The following is a 26,048-nucleotide window of genomic DNA, read 5'->3' as shown; positions in this document are numbered from 1 at the left end:
AGGGCTTCCCTAGTGCTTCCGAGGACGCGCCTGCGCACCTAGGACTAAGATGGCGGCGGCCTGGCGGGGCTGTGGAGCGGCTGCTGCTGCCGCGGGGCTGCGCAGGCGGTAGGTGACCGGCCTGGCTCCAACAGGGGTGCCGCTGCGTTTATCTAGCGGAGCGGTCGCCGCCTCGCAGACTCTTTCTCAAGGGGGGAGGCAGTGCATCTGACGGAGCCGTTGGGTCTGTCCCCGTCACCGCAGTTGAGGGTCTAGCAGTCGGGAGACGGGCTCGCAGAGTCCTGCTGTAGAGACAGATCAGATCTGAGGAGCTGGATTTGAATCGTGTGGTTTCCCCTCCCACCCCCAGCCTTTCGACCACGTGCATTCCCTCCTCTTTTAAACACAAATCAGAATGTCACAAAGAAAGGAAGAAAATGCCTTATCTCATTATTTCATTTTCCCAGTGAGGCCCAGAAAGGGGATGTGATATATCCAAGGTCCCACAGCTCCGAAGTGTTGGAACTCCTAGGACAATCTGGCCGCTAGGTTTCCTTCCCATCTTCACCACCACCACTTAAGCCCACACCTTTCCCTTGCTTTTCCCCTTTCCCCAGCAGGGCTTTGAGTTTTGCCTTTCAAAGACATATGTCAGCTTTGGCAGAGGACTTCTGTAGGTGTAAACCCTGATTTTACTTCTGGAGAAAAAGGCCTACAAAGGAGTTTGACCTCTTGAGTATTAGAAGTTTTAGGGTTAAACGTGCTGTTTAAGATTAAACGCATTTCCTAAAAATATTAAGGTTGCAGAAGGGTTTTTTGTTGGTTATGTCCTGTCTCCCCCTCATATGTTGAGATGTTTTCCTTGGTGGTGCCCTCCTGTAGTCTCAGCTGCTCAGGAGGCCTGAGGCAGGAGGGTGGATTGCCCCAGGAGTTTGAAGTTGCAGTGAGTGAGCTATGATGACACCACTGCATTGTAGCCAGGGGACAGAGCCAGACTCTCTCTCAAAAAAAAAAAAAAAAAAAAAATGTTCTATGAAAAAAGCAGGTAGCTCAACTTGCAGTTCAAACAATTATGTAAATGTTGTCAGTACTTGGGTATCCAGCAGAAGTGCTTTATTCGCAGACTATTAACAGGATATACTCAAGGGACACATTTTAAGAAAATTAATAATTACTAGTCCAGCATGGACATTCTTACGGTGAAGCTGGCCTTTTGTTGAACTGCAACAAATGTGGGGCTAAAGAATATGACCTCTGGTGCAGTTTGGTGCTGCTACTTAGTTGATTTGGGTTAAGACCTTGGAGGTTTCACCAAACACTGTTGCTTTCATATCAGTGCAAGTGTCCACAAAGTGAATACTGTAAAAAATTCTGTAGTATTATGAAAATGGTGTTGACCTCCTGGACCCCCCCCTCGCCACCCCTAGAAGACTCCAGGAGCCCAGGGATCATAATTTGAGAGCCACTGGTCTATATGACCATGGACACCAAGAGCATATGGCCACCAGTGACTCACTTGGGGAGGCCAAGGCAGGAAGATCACTTGAGGCCAGAAGTTTGAGAGCAGCCTGAGCAACATAGTGAAACCCTGTCTCTTCTGAAATGTAGAAAATTATCAGGGCATGGTAGTGCACACCTGTAGTCCCAGGTACTTGGGAGCTGAGGCAGGGGGATCCCTTGAACCCAGGAGTTTGATGTTGCAGTGAGCTATGATCACACCACTGCACTCTAGCCCAGGCAAAAGAGCAACACCCTGTCACCTCTCCACTAAACAAAAAGAGTGAAAGTTACAACATTAGGTTAATATATTTCCAATCAGAAAGCATATTTCCAAACAGAAAGCATGTAAAGACTGTTGGCTGATTTAGCAGGTTGGGGGACAACAGTATACTGTCTATTAGATTTTTTGAAGTATTGAAATACTTTTTTTGCACCACCCCCACCATGAAATCCTTTTCAAAACAGGTGATACATATTTTATCTACAGAGGGAAACATAGTAGTGGTGTGCAGAGAAGGAGGAAGACTTTTCACCATAACACACTTATTTCCTTATTAGTTTTGAACCATGTGACTCTATTACCTGGTTTTAAATTTTTTTCTAAAGAAGAAATAAATGCCTATAGTTCTTTGCCTCCTTCATGAATAGCTAGGAGTCTGGGACTCCAGGTTATAAATGACTAATGTAAATGCAATTTTGTTTCTTATACCTGGATGTTATAGTATCTTGTGTACATCCAGTTATCAAGGCTATGAATTTCCATTTGAGCTTTACCTGTTGAATTGTTTGTAAATATTGCTTGTCTAAGTAAGTGAAAATAATGTTGTAGATGGAAAATGAAAAGTCAGCTCTGTCATTTTTTATTGCTGGTTATGTTTGAGTTTTACATATGTCTTTATACACGAGAAATAGGAACTTGTTTTAAAAGATTAGATCTCTTAAAATGTCATTTATTATTTGTTTTAAAATGTAGGCTCTGTCTTGTGATGAAGAATCCATATACCATTAAGAAATATCCTTTGCATCAATTTGTACAGAGACCACTTTTCCTACTACCTACAGCCCTACGTAACACAGGTAACATTTTACCTCTTTTAGAGCAAATGGTGTTCAGAATAATGGAACTGTGCTAGGATTTTGTGGATCATAAAAGATTAGAATTTTCTACTTAGAACCCTATAAAAAGAATATAGAGGCCGGTCATGGTGGCTCACGCCTGTAATCCTAGCACTCTGGGAGACCAAGGCAGGAGGATTGTTTGAGCTCAGGAGTTTGAGACCAGCCTGAGCAAGAGCAAGACTCCGTCTCTACTGAAAAAAAAAAAAAAAATAGAAAAAATCAGCCGGGCATGGTGGCACATGCCTGTAGTCCCAGCTACTTGGGAGGCTGAGGCAGGAGGATCATCTGAGCCCAGTAGTTTGAGGTTGCTGTGAGCTAGGCTGATGCCACGGCACTCTTAACCCAGGCAACAGGGTGAGACTCTGCCTCAAAAAAAAAAAAAGAATATAGAGTGTTTTTTTCTACTGTAAGACCATACTTTAGTTATTTGCAAGGACATTGTCCATTAGATCTATGAAATCTCAGTATTTTATATAATAGAGTAATATAATAATCCCCTGGAACACAAGAGTTGCTCAATAAATGATTTCTGAATTGAAAATATTGTAAAAGGAAGTTATAGGCCGGGCGCGGTGGCTCACGCCTGTAATCCTAGCACTCTGAGAGGCTGAGGCGGGTGGATTGCTCTAGGTCAGGAGTTCGAAACCAGCCTGAGCAAGAGCGAGACCCTGTCTCTACTATAAATAGAAAGAAATTAATTGGCCAACTAATATATATTTAAAAAATGAGCCAGGCATGGATTGCTTGAGCCCAGGAGTTTGAGGTTGCTGTGAGCTAGGCTGACGCCACGGCACTCACTGTAGCCTGGGCAACAAAGTGAGACTCTGTCTCAAAAAAAAAAAAAAAAGGAAGTTATAAATGGGTTTGTGCTTCAAATAATCATATGTATTTTAAGTTACTGCTTTTCTTATTTTGGTAAGAATACCTGTAAAATCAGTATATCTCTGGCTTTCATCCAGACCTTACAACATAGGATTTTGAATATAGTTTTCCTTTTTTTGTCAAAATTAATTACTGTGGTTTTGTTAACAATCTTGTTGATATTATATACTTTGAGTTTCTTTAATATTGGAAATAGTTATTAAGATGGGATTTGAAAATAATTTGAAATGTGCTGGGCTTAGGGGCATATGCCAGTAGTCCCAGCTACCCTGGAGGCTGAGGTGGGAGGATCACTTGAGCCCAGGAGTTTCAGGAAACCGTGAGCTATGATCTTACCCTTCTACCTCAGCCTGATCAACAAAATAAGACCCTTCTCAAAAAAAAAGGTATTAATGTGACCATTGTAATGTGGTTATAGAAGCTTAGGTGTGTATATGAATGCACATGTATGTGTGTGTATAAGTGCATACCTATATGCGGTTATGGAACTGTAAGTATATTGATTCAGCCTATCCCCCTTTCCATCATGACCTTAAACACCTTCCTGTGGCTATCCTCTGGAAGGTGGCTGACTCTGACTAAAGGTACAAGGGTAGAGACTTTATGCCTTCTGTAAACATGGGCAAGAAGAGGAGTGCTTTCCTGCCAGCTTGCCCGTCTCCTTGAATCACAGAATAGTTTAGACATAAATATGTAAATATTGAATAACTCAATAGATCAGACCACTTTAATTGGACTTCTAAATTTTGTAGAACTGAATTATGTTGTCATCTAGGCTTTTCAAATTAGAAACCCACTGATTTTGTCATTGATATTGACTATAAGCAGCACTAATCTATATTTTGGAGGATCTTATGCCTACCTATTTTGGTACCTCTGAGTACCAAGCATAATAGGAAAATCATTTTATATCAGTCTATCCTTTTGTAACTCTCATGACACTTTGAAATACCTAATTAAACCCAATTTAGGTTAAAATTGGAATGATCTTGTTAAATATTTACCTATTCAAATATATGTTTTGAAATAGTTTATTGTCAAAAGAGAAACATTGTATGGTAGTGATGTCATATATTTTCATAATTTCTATGATCAGACAGCATGTATAGATTATATGCTTTTTTTGAATTTTTGTTTTTTTTTTTAGACAGAGTCTCACTTTGTTGCCCAGGCTAGAGTGAGTGCCGTGGCATCAGCCTACCTCACAGCAACCTCAAACTCCTGGGCTCAAGCGATCCTACTGCCTCAGCCTCCCGAGTAGCTGGGACTATAGGTATGCGCCACCGTGCCCGACTAATTTTTTATATATATATTTTAGTTGGCCAAAATTTCTTTCTATTTATGGTAGAGACGGGGTCTCGCTCTTGCTCAGGCTGGTTTCGAACTCCTGACCTGGAGCGATCTGCCCACCTTGGCCTCCCAGAGTACTAGGATTACAGGCGTGAGCCACCGCCCCCGGCCGATTATATGCTTTTAAGTGACTTTTTAAAAAAACATTTATAGGTTTTACCTTTAAATATTTCTAAAACGTTTTTCTTTCTGCAGGTCTAGATTTACTTAAGTGGATTGAGTAAAATAAAGCCAAATTTAATTCTTCAAGTATTGGTAGAATGTTTAATGTGTATGCAGAGATATTGGTTACCAATAAATTATTAAGAAATGCTGGACCAGGTGCCATAGCTCATGCCTGTAATCCTAGCACTCTGGAAGGCCAAGGTGGGAGGATCGCTTGAGGTCAGGAGTTTGAGACCAGCCTGAGCAAGAGTGAGACCCCATCTCTACAAAAATATAGAAAAATAGCTGTGTGTGGTGATGTGCACTTGTAGTCCTAGCTACTTGGGAAGCTGAGGCAGGAGAATGGCTTGAGCCTAGGAGTTTGAGGTTGCTGTGAGCTATGATGACACCACTGTGCTCTAGCCCGGGTGAAGAGTGAGACCCTGTCTTAAAAAAAAAGAAATGTAAAGAAAGACAGACAGGCTGGGTGCGGTGGCTCACGCCTATAATCCTAGCACTCTGGGAGGCCAAGGCGGGCGGATTGCTCGAGGTCAGGAGTTCGAAACCAGCCTGAGCAAGGGCGAGACCCCCGTCTCTACTATAAATAGAAAGGAATTAATTGGCCAACTAATATATATAGAAAAAATTAGCCAGGCATGGTGGCGCATGCCTGTAGTCCCAGGTACTCGGGAGGCTGAGGCAGGAGGATCGCTTGAGCCCAGGAGATTGAGGTTGCTGTGAGCTGGGCTGACGCCACGGCACTCACTCTAGCTTGAGCAACAAAGTGAGACTCTGTCTTAAAAAAAAAAAAAAAAGAAAGAAAGAAAGACAGACAGACAGACTGTAATAAATGTTTGGTTCAGAACCAGGGTTAGAAGAACCTTTCTGTCTTTTATTTATAGACAGTGGTGGCAGCCCTTTCTTTAACGTTTCATTTGAAAAATTGTTCCTTTATAACACAGATTTTCAGAATGTCTTGGCAGAGATATAAATATTTTAAATGACATGCTGGACATCAAGATTATTTTTTATTTTTCTCTTTTTTAGGATTTGCCTGGTCACCAACTGATGTATAATTAGGACAGTAACTTAAGCAAAATGAATGAGAGTTTAGTTTTAATTGCTACTGTATCCAGGAAATGGTTTAACATTAGCTAGCTGTAACTGCATGGCAAGGTGCAAAAGCAACTCTCAGCTGTCAAATTAGAACCTTCTCCCTAATGGTTAAGAAAAACACTTTCATACCAACCATATGTTTTGCCAAATTTAATCTCTTTCAAATTTAAAACTGTTGCTTTTTGATATTTTATTATCTCTCCTAAAATATGTGGAATGAAAATTATGACAGAATGGGGAGACTGATCTTATTTTCCTGTTATGCTTAGCAGTAATAGATAAGCATTGGCAGTATGCATAGTGGCTAAGAGGGTCAGCACTAGAAAATTGTCCAGATTTGAATCCTGCCTCTGTCACTTAGTAGCTGAGTGACCTTTAGTTTCCTCGTTAAAAAATAAGATAAAAACAATGCCTCCTTGGGACGTAAAGATTAAATGATGTACTTTACATGTGTAATGTGCTTAGCACCAGGCCGAGCACATGATATGCAATCAATATATTTTAGTTATTATTATTAATATATACTGCTGTCAACCTATTTAAATATACTGCTTTAAGATGATTTCTTCCATCTTAAAGAAATCCTCCACCTTCTTTTCTTTCTTTTTCTTTTAAAATCACTATAGCTCTCAGATCTTATAAGAAGTTTATTTCTGTAATAAATAAAGTCTGTTTAATAGTTTTATAATTATTAAAATTCCAATGCTATCCTTTTGTCCTGCAAGTTGTCATTATAGCAAGGTAGGAAATTAAAGATTCTGTTTTCTCTTTATTGTTATAATGAATTCATTCTCAGTCTCATCATGGTCCTAGAAGAAACATAGAAGAAAAGAGCCTATAAAGATATCTTTCAAATATTCCAGAAAGTAATTTGCATAGATTTCCACTTATATGATTTTATAATGTTACTAACTAATACCATTGGGCAAGTTATTTAGTATCTCTCTGCCTCAGTTTTTTCATTTGTAAAGTGAGAATAGTAGTACCTTCTTTATAGGGTTGTTAAAGGTATAATTCTTAATACATTTCAAGCACCTGACCCTGTATCTGGCATGTAATAAGCAAATAATAAATGTTTGTTATTACTATTATTATAAATCTCTAACTTTATTATCTTTAATATAATGGTGGTACTTTGGAAAGAAGGGAATGTAACATTTTACTTTATTAATATCATGGTGATAAATGATCTATGATTATGATTATGATAACCACTCGGACCAAGTCACTAAACAGAGTATATATATATGACTCCTGAATTATGATGTACCTTCCTACTTAAGTATAGGATATTGCTAGAATTTGTTGAGTAACTAAATAATCAAAGTATTAATATAAAATTCTATGTAGTTATCCTAAATATACTGTTATATTTCTTTCTCATCTTTATAAAGTTTTTTTTTTTTTTTTTTTTTGAGAGAGTCTCACTCTGTTGCCCAGGCTAGAGTGCCATGGCATCAGCCTAGCTCACAGCAACCTCAAACTCCTGGGATCAAGCAATCCTTCTGCCTCAGCCTCCTGAGTAGCTGGGACTACAGGCATGTACCACCATGCCTGGCTAATTTTTTCTATATATTTTTAGTTGGCCAATTAATTTCTTTCTATTTTTAGTAGAGACGGGGTCTTGCTCTTGCTCAGGCTGGTCTCGAACTCTAGACCTTGAAGGATCCATCTGCCTCGGCCTTCCAGAGTGGTAGGATTATAGGCGTGAGCCACCATGTCTGGCCTCATCTTTATAAATTATTATTGTGTCAGTATGGGCAGTAAAGCCTTGTTTTTTCCAGTTTTTCTCACTTCTTCTGGTTTTCTGAAAATGAGCACTTCATAGGCCATAGTCTTGTTATTTTTTCTAGGATAACATTCTAGAAAAATATTTTATTTTTTTTCTAGAATAATATTCTTCTTTTTCTTTTTTAGTGAGATACATGTTTATTCAAACACAAGATACTCCAAATCCCAACAGTTTAAAGTTTATACCAGGAAAACCAGTTCTTGAGACAAGGACCATGGATTTTCCTACCGCAGCTACAGCATTTCGATCCCCTCTGGCTAGGTAAGTTACTATTTTCATTTGCTTTGCCAAGAAACATAAGTAACTGACTTGGGGTTAAGACAGCCTTATTTAGCTATTGCATTTATGTGTGTACCACATATATATATATTTGTTGTTTTTGTTTTTGTTGGGAGGAGACAAGGTCTCCCACTCTGTTGCCCAGGCTGGAGTAGTATAGTGGCCTCATCATAGCTCACTGCCACCTTGAACTCCTAGGCTCCAGTCATCCTCCTGCCTCACCCACCATGCCTGTCTAATTTTTCTGTTTTTTGTAGATATGGGTCTTGCTCTCGCTCAGGCTGGTTTTGAACTCCTGGTCTCAAGCAGTCTTCCACGTAGGCCTCCCAAAGTGCTGGGATTACAGGGGTGAGCCACCGAGCCTATGTTTTTGTTTTTGTTTTTAGTATAGAGAATTATTTATTTATTTATTTTTCTGGTGTGAGGTAAAGAAAAATAAGAGTTGATATTAAAAAACCTTTCTTCTAAAGAGTGATGTATTTGAAAGGTCTGTAACATGAGTAAATAAAAATTTACATTTTTACTTTAGGAAAAAAACATTAAATTGCTAATTGATGGTAATTTTCCATTCTAAATCTTTAAAAATCTGATAGAGTGATGAAAACTTGCTCATTTTATTCATAAGGATAATCGAATTTCTAGATGTTTCAAGGTGGAGTAATTCCTAAAATATTCTACTCAGAACTATAAAGGATTATAGTATGGTGTGATTTTTAGAAACTGGTTAGTGGAACTAGTTTTTAAATTCACCGAATAAAGACATGTTTAAAGATACATAAGTCCCCCTTTATCTTTGGTTTTACTTTCTGTAGTTTCTAACATCAACTGGGGTCCAAAGATATTAAGTGGAAAATTCCAGAAATAAACTCATAAGTTTTAAATTACACATCATTCTGAGTAGTGTGATGAAATCTCACTCTGTCCTGCCCAGGATGTAAATTCTCCCTTTTTCCAGCATATTCTTGCTGCATACTTCTCAGTTACTAGATGTTGCAAAATTGCAGTGCTTGTGTTCAAGTAATCCTTATTTTACTTAATAAGGGCCTGAAGTACAAGAATAGTGATGCTGGCATATTGTTATAATCATTCTATTTTGTTATTAGTTATTGTTGTTAATCTCTTACTGTGCTTAATTAATAAGTTGAACTTTATTATAGGTATATATTATAGGTATATATAGGTACATATTATAGGTATATATTATTGGTATACATTATAGGTATGTATAGGAAAAAGCATAGCATATATAGGGTTTAGTACTATCTGTGGTTTCAGGGATCCACTGGGGGTCTTGAAATGTATACCTCCAAAGATAAAGGGGGAACACTGTGTCTTAGAGATGATAAAGCATGGTGGCTCAATCCTGTAATCCTGGCCCTTTGGGAAGCCAAGTTGGGAGGATCTTTTGAGGCCAGTAGTTTGAGACCAGCCTAGGCAATGCAGTGAGACCCTGTCTCTACAACAAAATTTTAAAAAATTAGCCAGGCATGTTGGCGTGTACCTGTAATCCTTGCTGCTCGGGAGGCTGAGCCAGGAGAATTGCTAGAGCCCAGGAACTGGAGGTTGCAGTGAGCTGTGAGCATACCACTGCACTCTAGCGTGGGCAACAGAGCAAGACCCTGTCTCTAAAAAAAAAACAAAAACAAAAACGGATGATAAAGCACAAATGATAAAATTGTTGGAAGGAACCTCTTTTTAACTGATAGTTAAAGAAATTATTTATAATAAGGAATATTAGAATTGGTCAGCATCGGTTGAAATTTTTGGTAACCTAAGTCTGATACTGATTGCCAAAGATACTTAGAAAATAAAGTGTAGGTAACTAGTTATGTACATACAGCCGTGTCTCATTTAGGGGAGTAAGAGATTTGGTAAGCTCAGGAATAGTTTTTAAAATTCCTAATTAATATATACGTGTCCTTTTACTTATATATGTCACTTCTCAGAATATACCTTAGAGCATTTGTTTTTCATACTTTTTTAATACAAGCCACAGTAAGAAGTGTTTTACATTATGACCCAGTACACACATACATCTGTGTGTGTGTGTGTGTGTGTAAAAATGTTTGGTGGGATAGTTTTCATCCTTACAATGGGCAATATTCTTAAATTTCCTTTCTTCATCTGTCTTTGTTATTCTGTTCTGTTTTATTTTATTAGATAAAATCCTAGTCACTACATACCGTGTTTCCCCGAAAATAAGACCTACCCATAAAATAAGCCCTAGCAGGATTTCTAAGCATTTGCGCAATATAAGCCCTACCCTGAATATAAGACCTGGTGATGGGCGTGGCTACGAAGCGCATCTCCACAACCCATGCATTTCGTCTTGGAGTGGTAAAGAAGACGAGCAGCCCTTCTCACCTGCCCCATCGTGACAGCTACTATCCCAGAGGTGACCGGAAAGGTGCGGGCAGCCCCACCAGCAAGGTTGGCTCCCCCTGTCAGGTCCCGGCCATCCTGTGCATGCTGCACGCTGAGGCTTTGAGGGGAAAATAACACATCCCCTGAAAATAAGCTCTAGGGTGTCTTCTTGAGGAAAAATAAATATAAGACCCTGTCTTATTTTTGGAGAAACACAGTAATTGATTTCATAACTCACTTGTGGGTTTGAAAAATCCTACTTTAGAGAACACCAACACATGTATACAAGGTATGTGCAGGGATGTTCATTGTAGCCTTGTTTTTAAGTTGGAAACAACTTCAATATTCATCAATAGGAAAAGTTAAATAAACTTTGTCCATCCATAGTCTGCAGGTATTAAAAAAGATGAGAAATACCCATATTCACTGTCATAGAAAGACATCTAAGACTATTAAGTGAAGTAAGCAAATTGTAGAACAATGAGCACAATATATTATGTATATAAAAACAAAAAGCATAGAACAAATGCATTGACAAAAGGATCTGAAAGAATGCACACCAAACTGATAACTGAGGATTCAGGAGGGGTAGTCGAGGGGCATTTAAACTATATGTATTGTTTGAAATGTTTGCATCAAGAATGAGTTCACAGATTTATATTTTAAAAATGTAAAGGTAAAAAAGCCTTGATGAACTCAGTTACAGATTTGTTAGAGATTATGTCTGATAGATGTTCAGTTGGCAAAAGCCTTTTTCAAATTAGTCTTTTGAAAATAGTGTGTCTCCTGGATTTACAAAATTTATCTTCAGTCAAAACTAATCTTGTTTTCTTTCTGTGTTAGTAGGGAATTTTTTGTTATAAGCTAGAATGTAAGGTTCCTTAGGACAGAGACCAGTCTATCTTGGTTATCATTGTATATCTTGTACTATCATACAGTGCTTGGCACTCAGTAGATGTCAAATATTTGTTGAATGATGAGTAACTGATTGTATGCATATACCACAGTCTGTTTATTCATTCACCAGTTGGAGGATATGTCTAGACTTTTTTTTTTGTGGCTATTATTAATACAAGTAAAGCTGCTATAAAGATTCATGTACAAGTCTTTGGGGAGCATATATTTTCATTTCTCTTGGGCACATACCTAGGCATGGGATTGCTGGATCATTGGGTAAGAAAATAAAATTGGCCATGAGTTGATAATTGTTGAAGCTGGGTACATGGGTACATGGAAATTCTACTTTTCTCTTTACTTTTATATATATTTAAACTTTTCCATTATAAAAGATTTTATTGTGGCCGGGCGCTGTGGCTCACGCCTGTAATCCTAGCTCTTGGGAGGCCGAGGCGGGCGGATTGCTCAAGGTCAGGAGTTCAAAACCAGCCTGAGCAAGAGCGAGACCCCGTCTCTACTATAAAATAGAAAGAAATTAATTGGCCAACTGATATATATATATAAAAAAAAAAAAAAAATTAGCCGGGCATGGTGGCGCATGCCTGTAGTCCCAGCTACTCGGGAGGCTGAGGCAGAAGGATCACTCAAGCCCAGGAGTTTGAGGTTGCTGTGAGCTAGGCTGACGCCACGGCACTCACTCTAGCCTGGACAACAAAGTGAGACTCTGTCTCAAAAAAAAAAAAAAAAAAAAAAAAAAGATTTTATTGTCTTATTGTTTCTTTATTCACAGGCAGTTGTTTAGGATTGAAGGAGTAAAAAGTGTCTTCTTTGGACCAGATTTTATCACTGTCACTAAGGTAAACATAGGATTATATAAAATAAGAATTGAAGTACTTTTACTTTTTTCTGAGTCTAATACCCCTCTCTAGAATTTATATTCTTAATACATTTTATGTTTTTTACATATAATTAAAAATCTCAAATGAAGTTTACTTCTCACATTTCTCAAGTTAATTATTTAATAGAATTTTCTAGTTAAAATTAACTATAGTTCAGGTCTCTCATTTTTTTAAAAGAGAAAAACTTGAGTTTCAGAGGGTTAAATGCAGTGTCCAAGATTATAAATCTAGCCTGTAGTGAGACTTAACCTTGGCAGGACTATAATTTGGGCTTCTGAGTATTAGTTTTACTAATTATTATTAAACAAACAAATTACATAGATATATGTCAGATGCCATGATATATGTGCCCACTTTGAAAGGAGATATATTCATTCATTCTGTTGAGATATATATACACACATATGTAAAACAAATTACATATATGTGTACAAATTCCACCATTCTGCAATAATACTTCCATAACATATTTAATATTTGATATTTAATAGAATAGTGAATTTTATTTGTTTTCTTTCAATAACCTTTCTCATTATGGACTATCATATTTACTTGACATCTTCAGCAATTGCCTGTTTCCTTTCTGTAATTGTTAATTCATAGGTTTGTTTATATATCATTTGTGGGTTTTTTCCTAAATGTATATGTATATTTGCAGCTTATATGCTATCTTTTTTTTCATTCAGACAAATTCAGAATATTTTTCTTCTTTTTTTTTTACTACTTAGTGGAGCCTACCATTTACTAAAGATTGAGGTGGCATTCTGATCCATCTTCCAAATAATTTATTATAATATTACATAGAACTTGTTTCCTTTCCCAATTACTAAGACATATCACTAGTTTTACTCTTATATTTGTAGCAGTGCTAATTTATCTTACTTTGTCTTTTTCCTTTTTTTTTTTTTTTTTTTGACAGAGTCTCACTCTGTTGCCCAGGCTAAAGTGACATGGCATCAGCCTAGTTGACAGCAACCTCAAACTCCTGGGCTCAAGCAATCCTTCTGCCTCAGCCTCCCGAGTAGCTGGGACTACGGTCATGCGCCACCATGCCTGGCTAATTTTTTTCTATATGTTTTTATTTGGCCAATTAATTTCTTTCTATTTTTAGTAGAGATGAGGTCTTGCTCTTGCTCAGGCTGGTTCTGAACTCCTGACCTTGAGTGATCCTCCTGCCTTGGCCTCCCAGAGTGTCTAAATTGGGTTCTTAACTCATGACAAATATAGTCCCTTTAATCCATGTTGACTCAATTTTTAATGGTATTTAAGCAAAGTCTCTAGTTAATAGCACCATGATAGTCTAAATAGACTGCATCTAATAGTTTTTCCTCCTAAAGAACTTCCCTTTAAAAAACTAAAAACAAAACATGTTACCTTTCTCTTTTTAGATGTTAGTACTACTTAGGTGTTTAATAATCCTACCTTTTTATTTATGGAAATAACTAGTTGGTCAGGTATACAGGTGAAATACTTATGGAATCATTCTTAAGGATACCAGTCTTGTTGACAGTTCATAAGTCCTCCAGCAGAGTAGCCATGGTTCTACAGTTGCATCATTGAATTTCTTTCTTTTTTTGAGACAGAGTCTCCAAAGTCTCACTCCATTGTCCTGGCTAGAGTACTGTGGCATCAGCCTAGCTCACAGCAACCTCAAACTCCTGGGCTCAAGCGATCCTACTACCTCAGCCGCCTAAGTAGCTGGGACTACAGGCATGCACCACCATGCCTGGCTAAATTTTTCTATATATTTTTAGTTGGCCAATTAATTTCTTTCTATTTTTTTAGTAGAGACGGGGTGTCGCTTTTGCTCAGGCTGGTTTTGAACTCCTGACCTCGAGTGATCCTTGCACCTCGGCCTCCCAGAGTGCTAGGATTACAGGCGTGAGCCACCACGCCCGGCCTGAATTTCTTTAATACTCTTTAAGTAATATATGTAAGTTGAATTTTTTGAATAGTTGTGGGATGTCCTGTATATTTGATCAAGCAGTTATATCTTATTTTCTTTAAGAGAATGAGACTCTTTATTTGTCCTCTTTAAAGACAGAAAATTCATTTACTATTTTAATTCTGTTTACATCATGAAAAAATATATTTTTGTCATTTTAATCATTATCCCCTATACAGAGTATGATATATATAGCACACTTAATAAAAGTTTGATGAATGAATGAATGGAGGATGTTCTAAGATTTTATCTTCTGAAAGTCATTTAAGTGAGACCCTTAAGATTTGGAACTGATGTGTATTCTCCAGAAATGGGTGCTGTTGCATAGTACTGTATAGGATGTGTATAGGAAAAGATTCTTGAAAGATACAAGGAATTGTTCTGTATTTGTTTTTGCCCTTTGCTGGAAATGTGGCATTTTCCTTTAAATGCTTATAGGAAAATGAAGAATTAGACTGGAATTTACTGAAACCAGATATTTATGCAACAATCATGGACTTCTTTGCATCTGGCTTACCCTTAGTTACTGAGGAAACATCTTCAGGAGAAGCAGGTAACATGTTGTGTTCAGTAATCAATATCTGTCTTTTTTATTAGACTTTTCTATTTTCGTTACATTTGCCTTGATTTCAGAAGTCATAGGAATATAGATTTTTATCATTTAACATATTTGGCCCTGAAGCCAGTTCCAGAGGGGGCAAAACTTCATATATACTATGTTATCTCATTTTTGAAAACTTGTATATAAATTGAATCTACCATGCAAAACTAATTTTTTTTTTTTTTTTTGAGACAGCGTCTCACTTTGTTGCCCAGGCTAGAATGAGTGCTGTGGCATCAGCCTAGCTCACAGCAACCTCAATCTCCTGGACTCAAGCGATCCTACTGCCTCAGCCTCCCAAGTAGCTGGGACTACAGGCATGTGCCACCATGCCCAGCTAATTTTTTGTATATATATATTTTAGTTGGCCAATTAATTTATTTCTATTTTTAGTAGAGACAGGGTGTCGCTCAGGCTGGTTTTGAACTCCTGATCTCTAGCAATCTGCCCGACTCCGCCATCCAGAGTGCTAGGATTACAGGCGTGAGCCACCACGCCCGGCCACAAAACTAATTTTTTAATTGTAAAATTTTCCAAACATGCCAAACATAACATAATGTTCACCCATTTATCCTCCACTCAGATACTATAAATGTTAACTTTATGCCACAGTTGCTTCAGACCTGTTTTAAATAAAATATTAAAGATACAGCTAAAATACCTACAACCCCATTCCTTTTCCCTCTCTGCTTCCAGAGATGTGTGCAAATTTGATTTATCTGTTTTGTTTTGTTTAGAGACAGGGTCTTGCTCTGTATCCCAGGCTAAGAGTGCAGAGGCTAGATTATAGCTCACTGCAACCTCAAATTTCTGGACTCAAGTAATCCTCCTAGCTCAGCCTCATGAATAGCTGAGACTATAGGCATGTGACACTGCACCCAGCTAATTTTTGTATATTGATCTTATTTATCTGTCAACTTTGTTTAACACTCTCATTTGTTCTAACAATTGGTCAACTTAAAAAACTTTACCATAAAAACTGTATGTTTATAAATGTATATACATATATGCACAAACATTTGTATGATCATCTTTAGATGATACAGTTGTACTTCTAGGTATATACCCTAAAAGAATCTTACAAATGTGTACAAGGCACCATATAGAAGCATGTTCATTGAAATATTTTTTAACTATATCAGCAGATTAAAAGGAATAAACTAGAGTGGGAGCTATCAACATGAAAAGATATAAAAGAAAATATTAAGTGAAAAAGGAAAATTAAAGTGTATGTGCATTTACAAATGTACCATTCATGCACATTTTTAATAACACATGAAACAGTTACATCTGTTCTTGATGGATACATATGTAAAATTATTATAACTTTTTGAGAGTAATTTGACTACAGCTACCAAAATTAAAAATACATAAGCCTTTTGACACAAATGTCCCATGACTAGGAATTTATTTCATAAATATATTTGCAAAAGTACACTGATAAATGTTTATACAAGCAAATATGTTGCTGGATTGTTAGAACTAGCAGCAAACCGTAACAACTAAAATAATCAAGAAACCGGCCAAAGACAAATCTATACAAAAGTTAATATGTACCTATTTTAAATATTGAGGCACATCTGTGCATGCTGATATCAAAAGACCTTTAGGTTAAGTTATATAGAAAAAAGCAAGGTATAGAAAAGTGTGTATGGTATGGTCTCGTTTGTATAAATTTACACATGTAAATGTAAACGTACTAGAAAGATATACACTAAACTCATGAAAAGTGGTTGTCTATAGAAGGAATAGTGAAGAATTGAACTTAGGTTTGCTGATCTAAGAGAATTTTAGCTTTTTTATGTCTTAATTCTTTTACTTAAAAAGACTCAAAGTTAATATAATTTGATATTAATATTGTTATTTATGGGGTTGCCAGAATCTAGTGTTTGTTATAGTGTAATTTGAAATTTCTGAATTTTAAATTTTCTCAAAGGTAAATAAATTTCTCAAAAAAACCCAAACTCATAGAAAAGCATTAGTGAAGATAAGTATATAACCTTACAAAAAACAATAACAAAGCAAAATAAAAATGAAAAACTAACTTTTTACTCAGAAGATTTATAGAACATTTCAGAAATTTCCAGAAAGCTTACATCTACATTTAGTATTATTGTCTTCTTAAAAACCTCAAATGAGAGGTTCTTTCTCACTCAAATGAGAAACTAAAGATGTAACTTAACTTAGAAAGTAGGTGTGCCTTTTTGTCTCAAAGTTGCCATTGCCATCAAAATTCAGTCTCTTTTCTCTGCTATTTTTCAATCCTTTAGAACCATGAACATTTTACAAATTTACTGGCTAAAAATTTGAGACCCTGAAATGATTAGTAGATTAAGGTATTTCGGTATGCTTACCTTCATCATTAAATGTTGAGTTGATCAGTATTTCTAATTTTCCTTCAGAGAATCAAATGTGTGATACTCCTTCGATTCCCCCCAAATATATCACCGTATAGTAGATTAAGGTATTTCGGTATGCTTACCTTCATCACTAAATGTTGAGTTGATCAGTATTTCTAATTTTCCTTCAGAGAATCAAATGTGTGATTCTCCTTCGATTCCTCCCAAATATATCACTGTACCAAGTTACATGTTCTATGCTTTTATGTTTTTATTGAGCCATGAAGATAAAACCATCCTGTTTTAATATTTGCATAGATATAAAATTTCTACTACTGATATTTTTTAATATGTAATTATTTCTAGGATCTGAAGAAGATGATGAAGTTGTGGCAATGATTAAGGAATTATTAGATACTAGAATACGGTATGTACTCCTCTCTCAATCTGAAGTCAAATGCTGCAGAGGCAAGTTTCATTATAGCAATATACTTTTTTTTTTTTTTAAAGGCAGAGTCTTGCTCTGTTACCCAGGCTAGAGTGCAGTGGCACCATCATAGCTCACTACAACCTTAAATTTCTGGGCTCAAGCAATTCTTCTGCCTTGTCTCCTGAGTGGCTAGGACTACAGGTGCATGCCACCAGGCCTGGCTAACTTTTCTATTCTCTTGTAGAGATAGGGTCTCGCTCTTGTTCATGCTGGTCTCGAATTCCTGGTCTCAAGCAGTCCTCCCACCCTGACCTCCCAAAGTACTAGGGTTATAGGCATGAGCCACCATACCTGGTCTCATTATAGCAATATACTTTCAGTTGTCCGTGAGATTATAGTAGAGTTTCAAAATAAGTACAAGTTCATGAAAATTGAAAATTGCTGAGAGAGTGGATTTTAATTATTCTTACTACATAAAATAAGTATGTGAGGTAACATACATGTTAATTAGCTCAATTTAGTCATTCCACAATGAATATGTATTTCTTTTTTTTGAGACAGAGTCTCGCTTTGTTGCCCAGGCTAGAGTGGCGTCAGCCTAGCTCACAGCAACCTCAAACTCCTGGGATCGAGCAATCCTGCTGCCTCAGCCTCCCAAGTAGCTGGGACTACAGGCATGTGCCACCATTCCCGGCTAATTTTTTCTATATATATATCTTAGTTGGCCAATTAATTTCTTTCTATTTATAGTAGAGACGGGGTCTTGCTCTTGCTCAGGCTGGTTTCGAACTCCTGACCTCGAGTGATCCTCCCGCCTCCTTGTCCTCTCAGAGTGCTAGGATTATAGGCGTGAGCCACCACGCCTGGCCTGAATATTTATTTCTAAACATCATGTTGTACATGAGACTATATATACTTTTTATTCATCAGTTAAAATAATTAGTCAAAAAAGAAAAATAAGCCTACCACTCAGAAATTTTCCTCATAAGATACTTGCATATTCTTAGTTGCATAGAAGAAGAGGCTAAGAAGTCAATAAAAACAAAAAGTTGGAAAGCATAGCAGAGTTTTGGCAGTCTTATGGTACGGGGGTGAGGGACAAAAATTGGAGTTTAGGATCTGTCAAGGAGCTAGAGCCTCAAGAAACATCCAGGCTTTTGTTTGGGTCCCTTAGAGAACTATACCTATGAAATGAGAGTATTCCAAAGGTAGCCCAAGCTTACAAAACTGTAGTCTAGTATTGTCAGCTTAATTCTAGAGTAGATTGAGCTGTTGCCAGAAAATAAGATGAATCCTTTGTGATGTAATATAATCCCAAGTCACTTCAATGTTTCATACACAGTGTCTATCATTCAGTCAAAAATTGCTAGCCATACTTAGAAACTAGACCAATGGAAAAGAAAACAAATCCATAGGCAACCTAGATGTTAGAGTTATGATACATAATCTTTAAAATAACTGTGACTAAAATACAAAATAGATGACAAGATAAAGAATTTCATCAGAGACCTGCAAACTACTAAAATAGAAATAGTAATTCTGGAACTAAAAAATGTAATAACTGAACTCCTTAGCTTAGGTTAACATTGGATTGAACACAGTTGAAGAGATGATTAGTGTACTGGAAAATAGGTCAAAAGAAAATATTCAGATTGAAGTACAGAGAGAAAAGAGAATGGGAAATATAGGGAAAAAGCATGAAAGATTAAAAAGTACGTGGCAAAAAAGGTCTTGCCATCATAGGGTTTTTTTTTTTTTTTTGAGACAGAGTCTCGCTTTGTTGCCCAGGCTAGAATGAGTGCCGTGGCGTCAGCCTAGCTCACAGCAACCTCAAACTCCTGGCTCAAGCAATCCTCCTGCCTCAGCCTCCCAAGTAGCTGGGACTACAGGCATTCGCCACCATGCCCGGCTAATTTTTTGTATATATTAGTTGGCCAATTAATTTCTTTCTATTTATAGTAGAGACGGGGTCTCGCTGTTGCTCAGGCTGGTTTCGAACTCCTGACCTCAAGCAATCCGCCCGCCTCGGCCTCCCAGAGAGCTAGGATTACAGGCTTGAGCCACCGCGCCCGGCAGGGTTTTAAATATATCTAGAATTAAAATGTGTGACAAAAATATAAAAGGTGGTAGGTTAAAAAAAATGTTCTAAAGTCTTAGCATTGTTTGGGTAGTGGTAAAAGTACTAATTTATAATAAAGTCTAAGAAACCAAGTAGGCATCTAATAGGATAAACAATAAATATTAAAAGGCTGTGTAGGCTGGGTGCAGTGGCTCACGCCTATAATCCTAGCACTCTGGGAGGCCGAGGCAGGAGGATTGCTTGAGCTCAGGAGTTCAAGACCAGCCTGAGCAAGAGTGAGACCCCGTCTCTACTAAAAATAGAAAGAAATTAATTGGCCAACTAAAAAATATATATAGAAAAAATTGGCCAGGTATGGTGGTGCATGCCTGTAGTCCCAGTTACTTGGGAGGCTGAGGCAGGAGGCTTGCTTGAGCCCAGGAGTTTGAGGTTGCTGTGAGCTAGGCTGATGCTCTAGCCTGGGCAACAGAGTGAGACTCTGACTCAAAAAAAAAAACCAAAAAAAATACTGTGTAACAAAGAAGCCTATAGTGAGCCGGGCGCGGTGGCTCACGCCTGTAATCCTAGCACTCTGGGAGGCTGAGGCGGGCGGATTGCTCGAGGTCAGGAGTTCGAAACCAGCCTGAGCAAGAGCGAGACCCCATCTCTACTATAAAAATAGAAAGAAATTAATTGGCCAACTAATATATATATAAAATTAGCCGGGCATGGTGGCGCATGCCTGTAGTCCCAGCTACTCGGGAGGCTGAGGCAGCAGGATTGCTTGAGCCCAGGAGTTTGAGGTTGCTGTGAGCTAGGCTGACGCCACGGCACTCACTCTAGCCTGGGCAACAAGCGAGACTCTGTCTCAAAAAAAAAAAAAAAAAAAAAGAAAAGAAGCCTATAGTGGAGAGAAATAGAATAATAATAAAAAAACCAAAAGAATGCAAAATAGGAAACAAATAGTAAGATGGTAATATAAACCCAAATATATTGGTAGTTACATTTAAATGTATATGGATTGATTTATAAAGATAAGATTGTCAGAGTGGATGTCAAAAAAAAATAAACCCCCAAACCAACTATATTCTGTTTATAAAAGACATATACCTTAAATATAAGGATATGGAAAAGTGGAAAGTAAACTAATGGAGCAATCTATAGCATTCAAAGAATGAATAAGTGAAAGCTGATGTAGTTATACAGATGTCAGGCCAAATGACCTTAAAGCTTATAGAGATAAAGAGAGATCTTTCATAGTAATAAAAAGGTAATTTCTATCAGGAATATATACTAATCTAAAACTTACATGCACCTAATAACATAGCTTCAGAATAAATGAAGAATACAATTGACCCTTGAATAACACAGGTTTGAACTGTGTGGGCCCATTTATGTGCAGATTTTTTCAAACAAACACAGATTGAAAATACAGTATTTGTGGGATGTAAAACTGACGAATATGGAGGGCCAGTTGTGGGACATGAGCATGTGTGGATTTTGGTATTCGCAGGGGTCCTGGAACCAATCCCCTGCGTATATCAAGGACAACTTTATTTGACAAAACTAAAAAGAGAAATAGATAATCCATAGTCATGGTGTGAGACTAACACATCTCTCCCAATGACAAATAGAACAAGCACATAAAATAATCAGTAAAGCTGTGAGAGTTTTGAACACATGATTAACAAATTTGACTAAGTTAACATAAATAGAATGCTGTACTGAACAAGAACAAAATTTTATTCTTTTCAAGTATACCTGGAACATGTACTAAAAGAGACTGTATGCTAGATCATCAAGCAATCCTTAACAAATTTCAAGGATTGAAATCATTGAGAATATTGTTCTGTGACTACAGTGGGATTAAGCTAGACATTACTTACTGAAAGGTAACTATAAAATATATATTTGGAAACTAAGCAGTGCTCTTCAAACAGACCTATTGATCAACAAATCACAAAGGAAATTTGAAATAGGAGAATATCTGTATGACTTAAGTGTAGGCAAGTATTTTTTTTCCATGGGACACAAGAAAACAGAAAAATCAGGGCAAATACATATAAATTGGACTACAGTAAAATTATGACTTTCTCTTTCAAGACATCTCTTCATCAAAAGATGCATTTACAGTGAAAAAGCAAAGCACAGAATATTTACAGTGCACATATGACAGTATATCTAAAGAACTCTTACAATTGGTAAGAAAAAGATAATCATAGAAACTGGAGCAGGCACTCCACAAAAGACAATAACCAAATAGCCACTAAACATATGAAAAAGGTGGTTAACCTCATTAGTCATTATGAATATTCAAATTTAAATCACAATGAAATATTAGTACAAATCCACTAGAATGGTTAAAACCATTAATGTTGACAACACCAGTTGTTGGTGAGGATGTGTAGGAACTCTCATACACTGCTGGTGGAAATATAAGTTCATATAACTTTGGAAAATAATTTGGTAATATCTACTAAATCTGAATATATTTATATTTTTGATCCAGCAATTTCACTCTCAGGTATATTCCCAGTAGTAATATATATATATATATATATATATATATATATATATACATACCAAAAAAATTTACAAGAAACTCCATAGCTGCATTATTTGGAAAAGTCAAAAACTGGTATTAACCCAAATGTCCAACAACAATAAAATGGATAAATAAATTTTAACATGTTTACTTAATGGAATACTGTGCAGCAGTGAGATTGAATGAACTAGTACTACATTCAACAACACAAGTGAGCCGGGCATGGTGGCGCATGCCTGTAGTCCCAGCCACTCGGGAGGCTGAGGCAGTAGGATTGCTTGAGCGCAGGAGTTCGAGGTTGCTGTGAGCTAGGCTGATGCCACGGCACTCACTCTAGCCTGGGCAACAAAGCAAGACTCTATCTCAAAAAAAAAAACAAAACAACACAAGTGAATTTCATGAAGAACAAAAGAAGCCAGATACAAATTCTATGTGATTTCTAAGTAGAATTTATATTTATAAATTACAAAGTTCAAAAACAAAGCTAATCAATGGTGACAGAAATAGGGAAGGAGTGCTTATGTTTGGTTTGTGGGGAGTGATTAGAAGGAAGCACAGAGGGGACTTCTTGGGTGCTGGTGTTCTATTTCTTGGTCTGGGTGGTAGTAACGAACGTGTGTTCACTTTGTAAAAATTGAATTGTACATATATGATTTTATGCATTTTTCTATATTAATGTTATATTTCAATGAAAAGTTTACCTGAATAAAAAGAAGCCAGCATGTGTCAATCTTCCTCTTCCTTTGCTCAAAAGAAGTGAATGAGTATATCTTAGGTAATCACAATAATTATTAGGAAATTTGAAATCTTAAATGCTTAAAAATATTGTTAAGCAAAAGAAAATATAATAAGTACAGTAAATATTTGTATGAATGAATTTTGACATTTTATCTGAAAGTTAAAAAAATTAAAATTACAAGTAAACCTTAGCCACAGTTACTGTTCTCTATTATAAAACTAGCTACAACTTTGTGAATTTTTTCAATATACAATTTAAGCTCTGAGCTGCATTAAAGTTTTTCAATGAAAACTTCTATTTTAAAAAATATATCATAAATATTCTATGATCACAGGCCAACTGTGCAGGAAGATGGAGGAGATGTAATCTATAAAGGCTTTGAAGATGGCATAGTACAGCTAAAACTCCAAGGTTCTTGTACCAGCTGCCCCAGTTCAATCATTACTCTAAAAAATGGAATTCAGAACATGCTGCAGTTTTATATTCCAGAGGTAGAAGGTGTAGAACAGGTATGCCAGTATTATTATATGACCATTTAGGCTAAATATTAAGATAAATATTTGAAAAGAAAAGTTCATGACCTAATTTTTTTCTTCAAGGGCTAGATCTTTGTGTTGTAATTTGTATCACACTTGATGTCTCCTTATTTTAGAACTTTAGTGTTATGAGAACCTACTATTTGCCAGGCATTTTTACAAATATTACCTCATTTAGTTTCCAATAACACACTGCTTTCAGTAAGTCATTCCCATTTTGTATATAAGGAAACTGAGACTCGGAGGGCATACTATTGCTCTGATTGTATAAGAAATTATGAAAAGGGGATTCAAAACATCATGTGATTTTTTTATAGATGAGACTTAAAAGTCTTTAGTGGAAGAGTTCTACCATATCTTATTTATCCACTTCTTGTTCTTAAACATGCAGGCAAGAAGCTCATCAAGAAATCATACTTTGTTGTATAGTAAAACAGAGTACTGAGCAGAGTTCTAGGGCTTTATAGCATGATAATCAACATTTTTTCTGCCAACATACCTAAGGAATATAACACAGCACACCTCCTCAGCAGTAGTACTGACTCTCACTGCAGTGATTCTCAACCAAGAGACTGGCTTTATAAAGAGATTATCAAGGAGGGGAAGAATGTGTGGAAATTAGAAGTTTGAAAACACTCCTTATGTAATTCTGTACCCTTAACGACTCTTTTGAGAATCACTTATCCCTGAGTAGTAGTAAAATTCATCCTTTTGGTCCAATACCTGCCATTTCCTCTTTGAAGTCCCTATCAGTCCCCCATTTGGAATGAAGCTTCACTTTGACTCCTCCAAAGCTTCTTTCTGTGTGTCTGTGTCGGCTTTATGTTTACTCGAGAGCTCCCTGAGAGACTTGAAATCATGTCTAGGCCTTTGTACTTCTCTGCAACCACTAGCCCTGTGTTTTATAAATGTCCTATGTATAATTTGTATTAAATAAGCATTTAGGAATATTATTCCAAATTTAGGAATTCCAAATTCTGCCTAAAATAATTGACACAATTCTTTGGATTGGTTGTTGCTGAGATTAGTTAGATATAAAGTATTAATTTCTGGAAAGTAATACTCATTTTTACTCAACCCAGAAGATACACTGTAAAAGAATTGTTTTTCCATTGATTGTCTCAGATCAGAACTAGATTCATGTAGATTTTTTAAAAATTTATTTTTCTTCCATTATCTTTTCTATACCTTAAAAAAAATTGAATTAGTTGAAACTTTGGTGACTTTGACAAAGGAACATTTTTTTTTTTTTTTTTTTTTTTTTGAGACAGAGTCTCGCTTTGTTGCCCAGGCTAGAGTGAGTGCCGTGGCGTCAGCCTCGCTCACAGCAACCTCAAACTCCTGGGCTCGAGTGATCCTTCTGCCTCAGCCTCCCGAGTAGCTGGGACTACAGGCATGCGCCACCATGCCCGGCTAATTTTTTATATATATATCAGTTGGCCAATTAATTTCTTTCTATTTTATAGTAGAGACGGGGTCTCGCTCTTGCTCAGGCTGGTTTCGAACTCCTGACCTTGAGCAATCCGCCCGCCTCGGCCTCCCAAGAGCTAGGATTACAGGCGTGAGCCACAGCGCCCGGCCGACAAAGGAACATTTTTATTCACTTGTCCAGGGTGCGGTGAAGAGTTGGCCTTGAGATATAAATTTGAATTGGCATTTAATTGTGGTAGGTGTGGTGAAGATAAAAAATATTCTTAGGTTTATATAACTCTTTTCCTCTCCAGAGGAGTTAGTCTTTATTATCTTAGTAATATATTAACTCGTGGAAAGATATTCACCTTTTCATTTTTTCTTCAAGTATTCATTAGTATTTTTTTAACTGAAAGTCTTTACATTTTTCTAAGATTTAAAATGATCTTTTATCTGAATAAGACCAAAGTAATTAGTTGCTAATATGGTATTTGTTTACTTTTTTTAGGGATTTATTTTTATGAAAATAAATGTTTTTGCAGTAGCAATTTGATATAGCTCGACAAAATATATTTAAGTAAATAAGATGCTTTGGAGGAAAAAAAGACAAAAATTCAATTACATTAGTCTTATACCTAGAGAATACCAGTTAATTATTTATTGTCTTCTCTGCCCAGCTGAGACTCTGCTACTGGAAGCCTCTCTTAAGACAAGGAAAGAGACCAGTGCTTTAGTTAATTAGCAAATATTTAATTTGTGTTTATGTTGTTAGGATACCAGGTTATGATTCAAACCTTGTGCTTTGGGGCTGTTGATAGATTTATTCTTACTAGATTGTCACGCATTGTTATAGATTAGAGTATATCAGGTAAACAAGTAATATTAAAATCAAGAAAATAGCAGAATCTAATTCTTAATTTTTAAATATTCTTTGTTTTTTGGTTTTAGGTTATGGATGATGAATCAGATGAAAAAGAAGCAAACTCACCTTAAAATAATCTGCATTTTCTTTGGGCACAAAAGTTGGACTTGTTGACAATATATACCAAGCTTTTATTATTAATATGCTGAGGAACTTGAGGATTAATAAAATATACCCTTTCTTCGGAGAATGATATATAAA

At 36.7% G+C, this 26,048-nt stretch overlaps 1 protein-coding gene across 3 annotated transcripts; it reads left to right on the top strand.

Moving 5' to 3' along the window:
- Nucleotides 1-15: 15 nt before the first annotated feature.
- Nucleotides 16-26,048, top strand: NFU1 (NFU1 iron-sulfur cluster scaffold). 3 transcript variants are annotated; one of them, XM_012750193.2, is made up of 8 exons: nucleotides 17-108; nucleotides 2,453-2,556; nucleotides 8,008-8,143; nucleotides 12,213-12,279; nucleotides 14,705-14,819; nucleotides 17,573-17,633; nucleotides 23,314-23,488; nucleotides 25,874-26,048. In XM_012750193.2, exons 1-8 carry the CDS (start codon nucleotides 50-52, stop codon nucleotides 25,916-25,918), a joined length of 762 nt encoding a protein of 253 aa, XP_012605647.1. In that variant the 5' UTR covers nucleotides 17-49; the 3' UTR covers nucleotides 25,919-26,048. The 3 variants fall into 3 exon arrangements, with proteins under 3 accessions (XP_075856956.1, XP_012605647.1, XP_075856957.1); XM_076000841.1 differs by lacking the exon at nucleotides 23,314-23,488 and having other exon boundaries at nucleotides 16-108; XM_076000842.1 differs by lacking the exons at nucleotides 17-108; nucleotides 2,453-2,556; nucleotides 12,213-12,279 and having other exon boundaries at nucleotides 8,025-8,143.

Source organism: Microcebus murinus, chromosome 3 (genome assembly GCF_040939455.1).
Source record: "Microcebus murinus isolate Inina chromosome 3, M.murinus_Inina_mat1.0, whole genome shotgun sequence".
Taxonomy (NCBI): domain Eukaryota; kingdom Metazoa; phylum Chordata; class Mammalia; order Primates; family Cheirogaleidae; genus Microcebus; species Microcebus murinus.
This window is presented reverse-complemented; position numbering and strand designations above follow the sequence as displayed.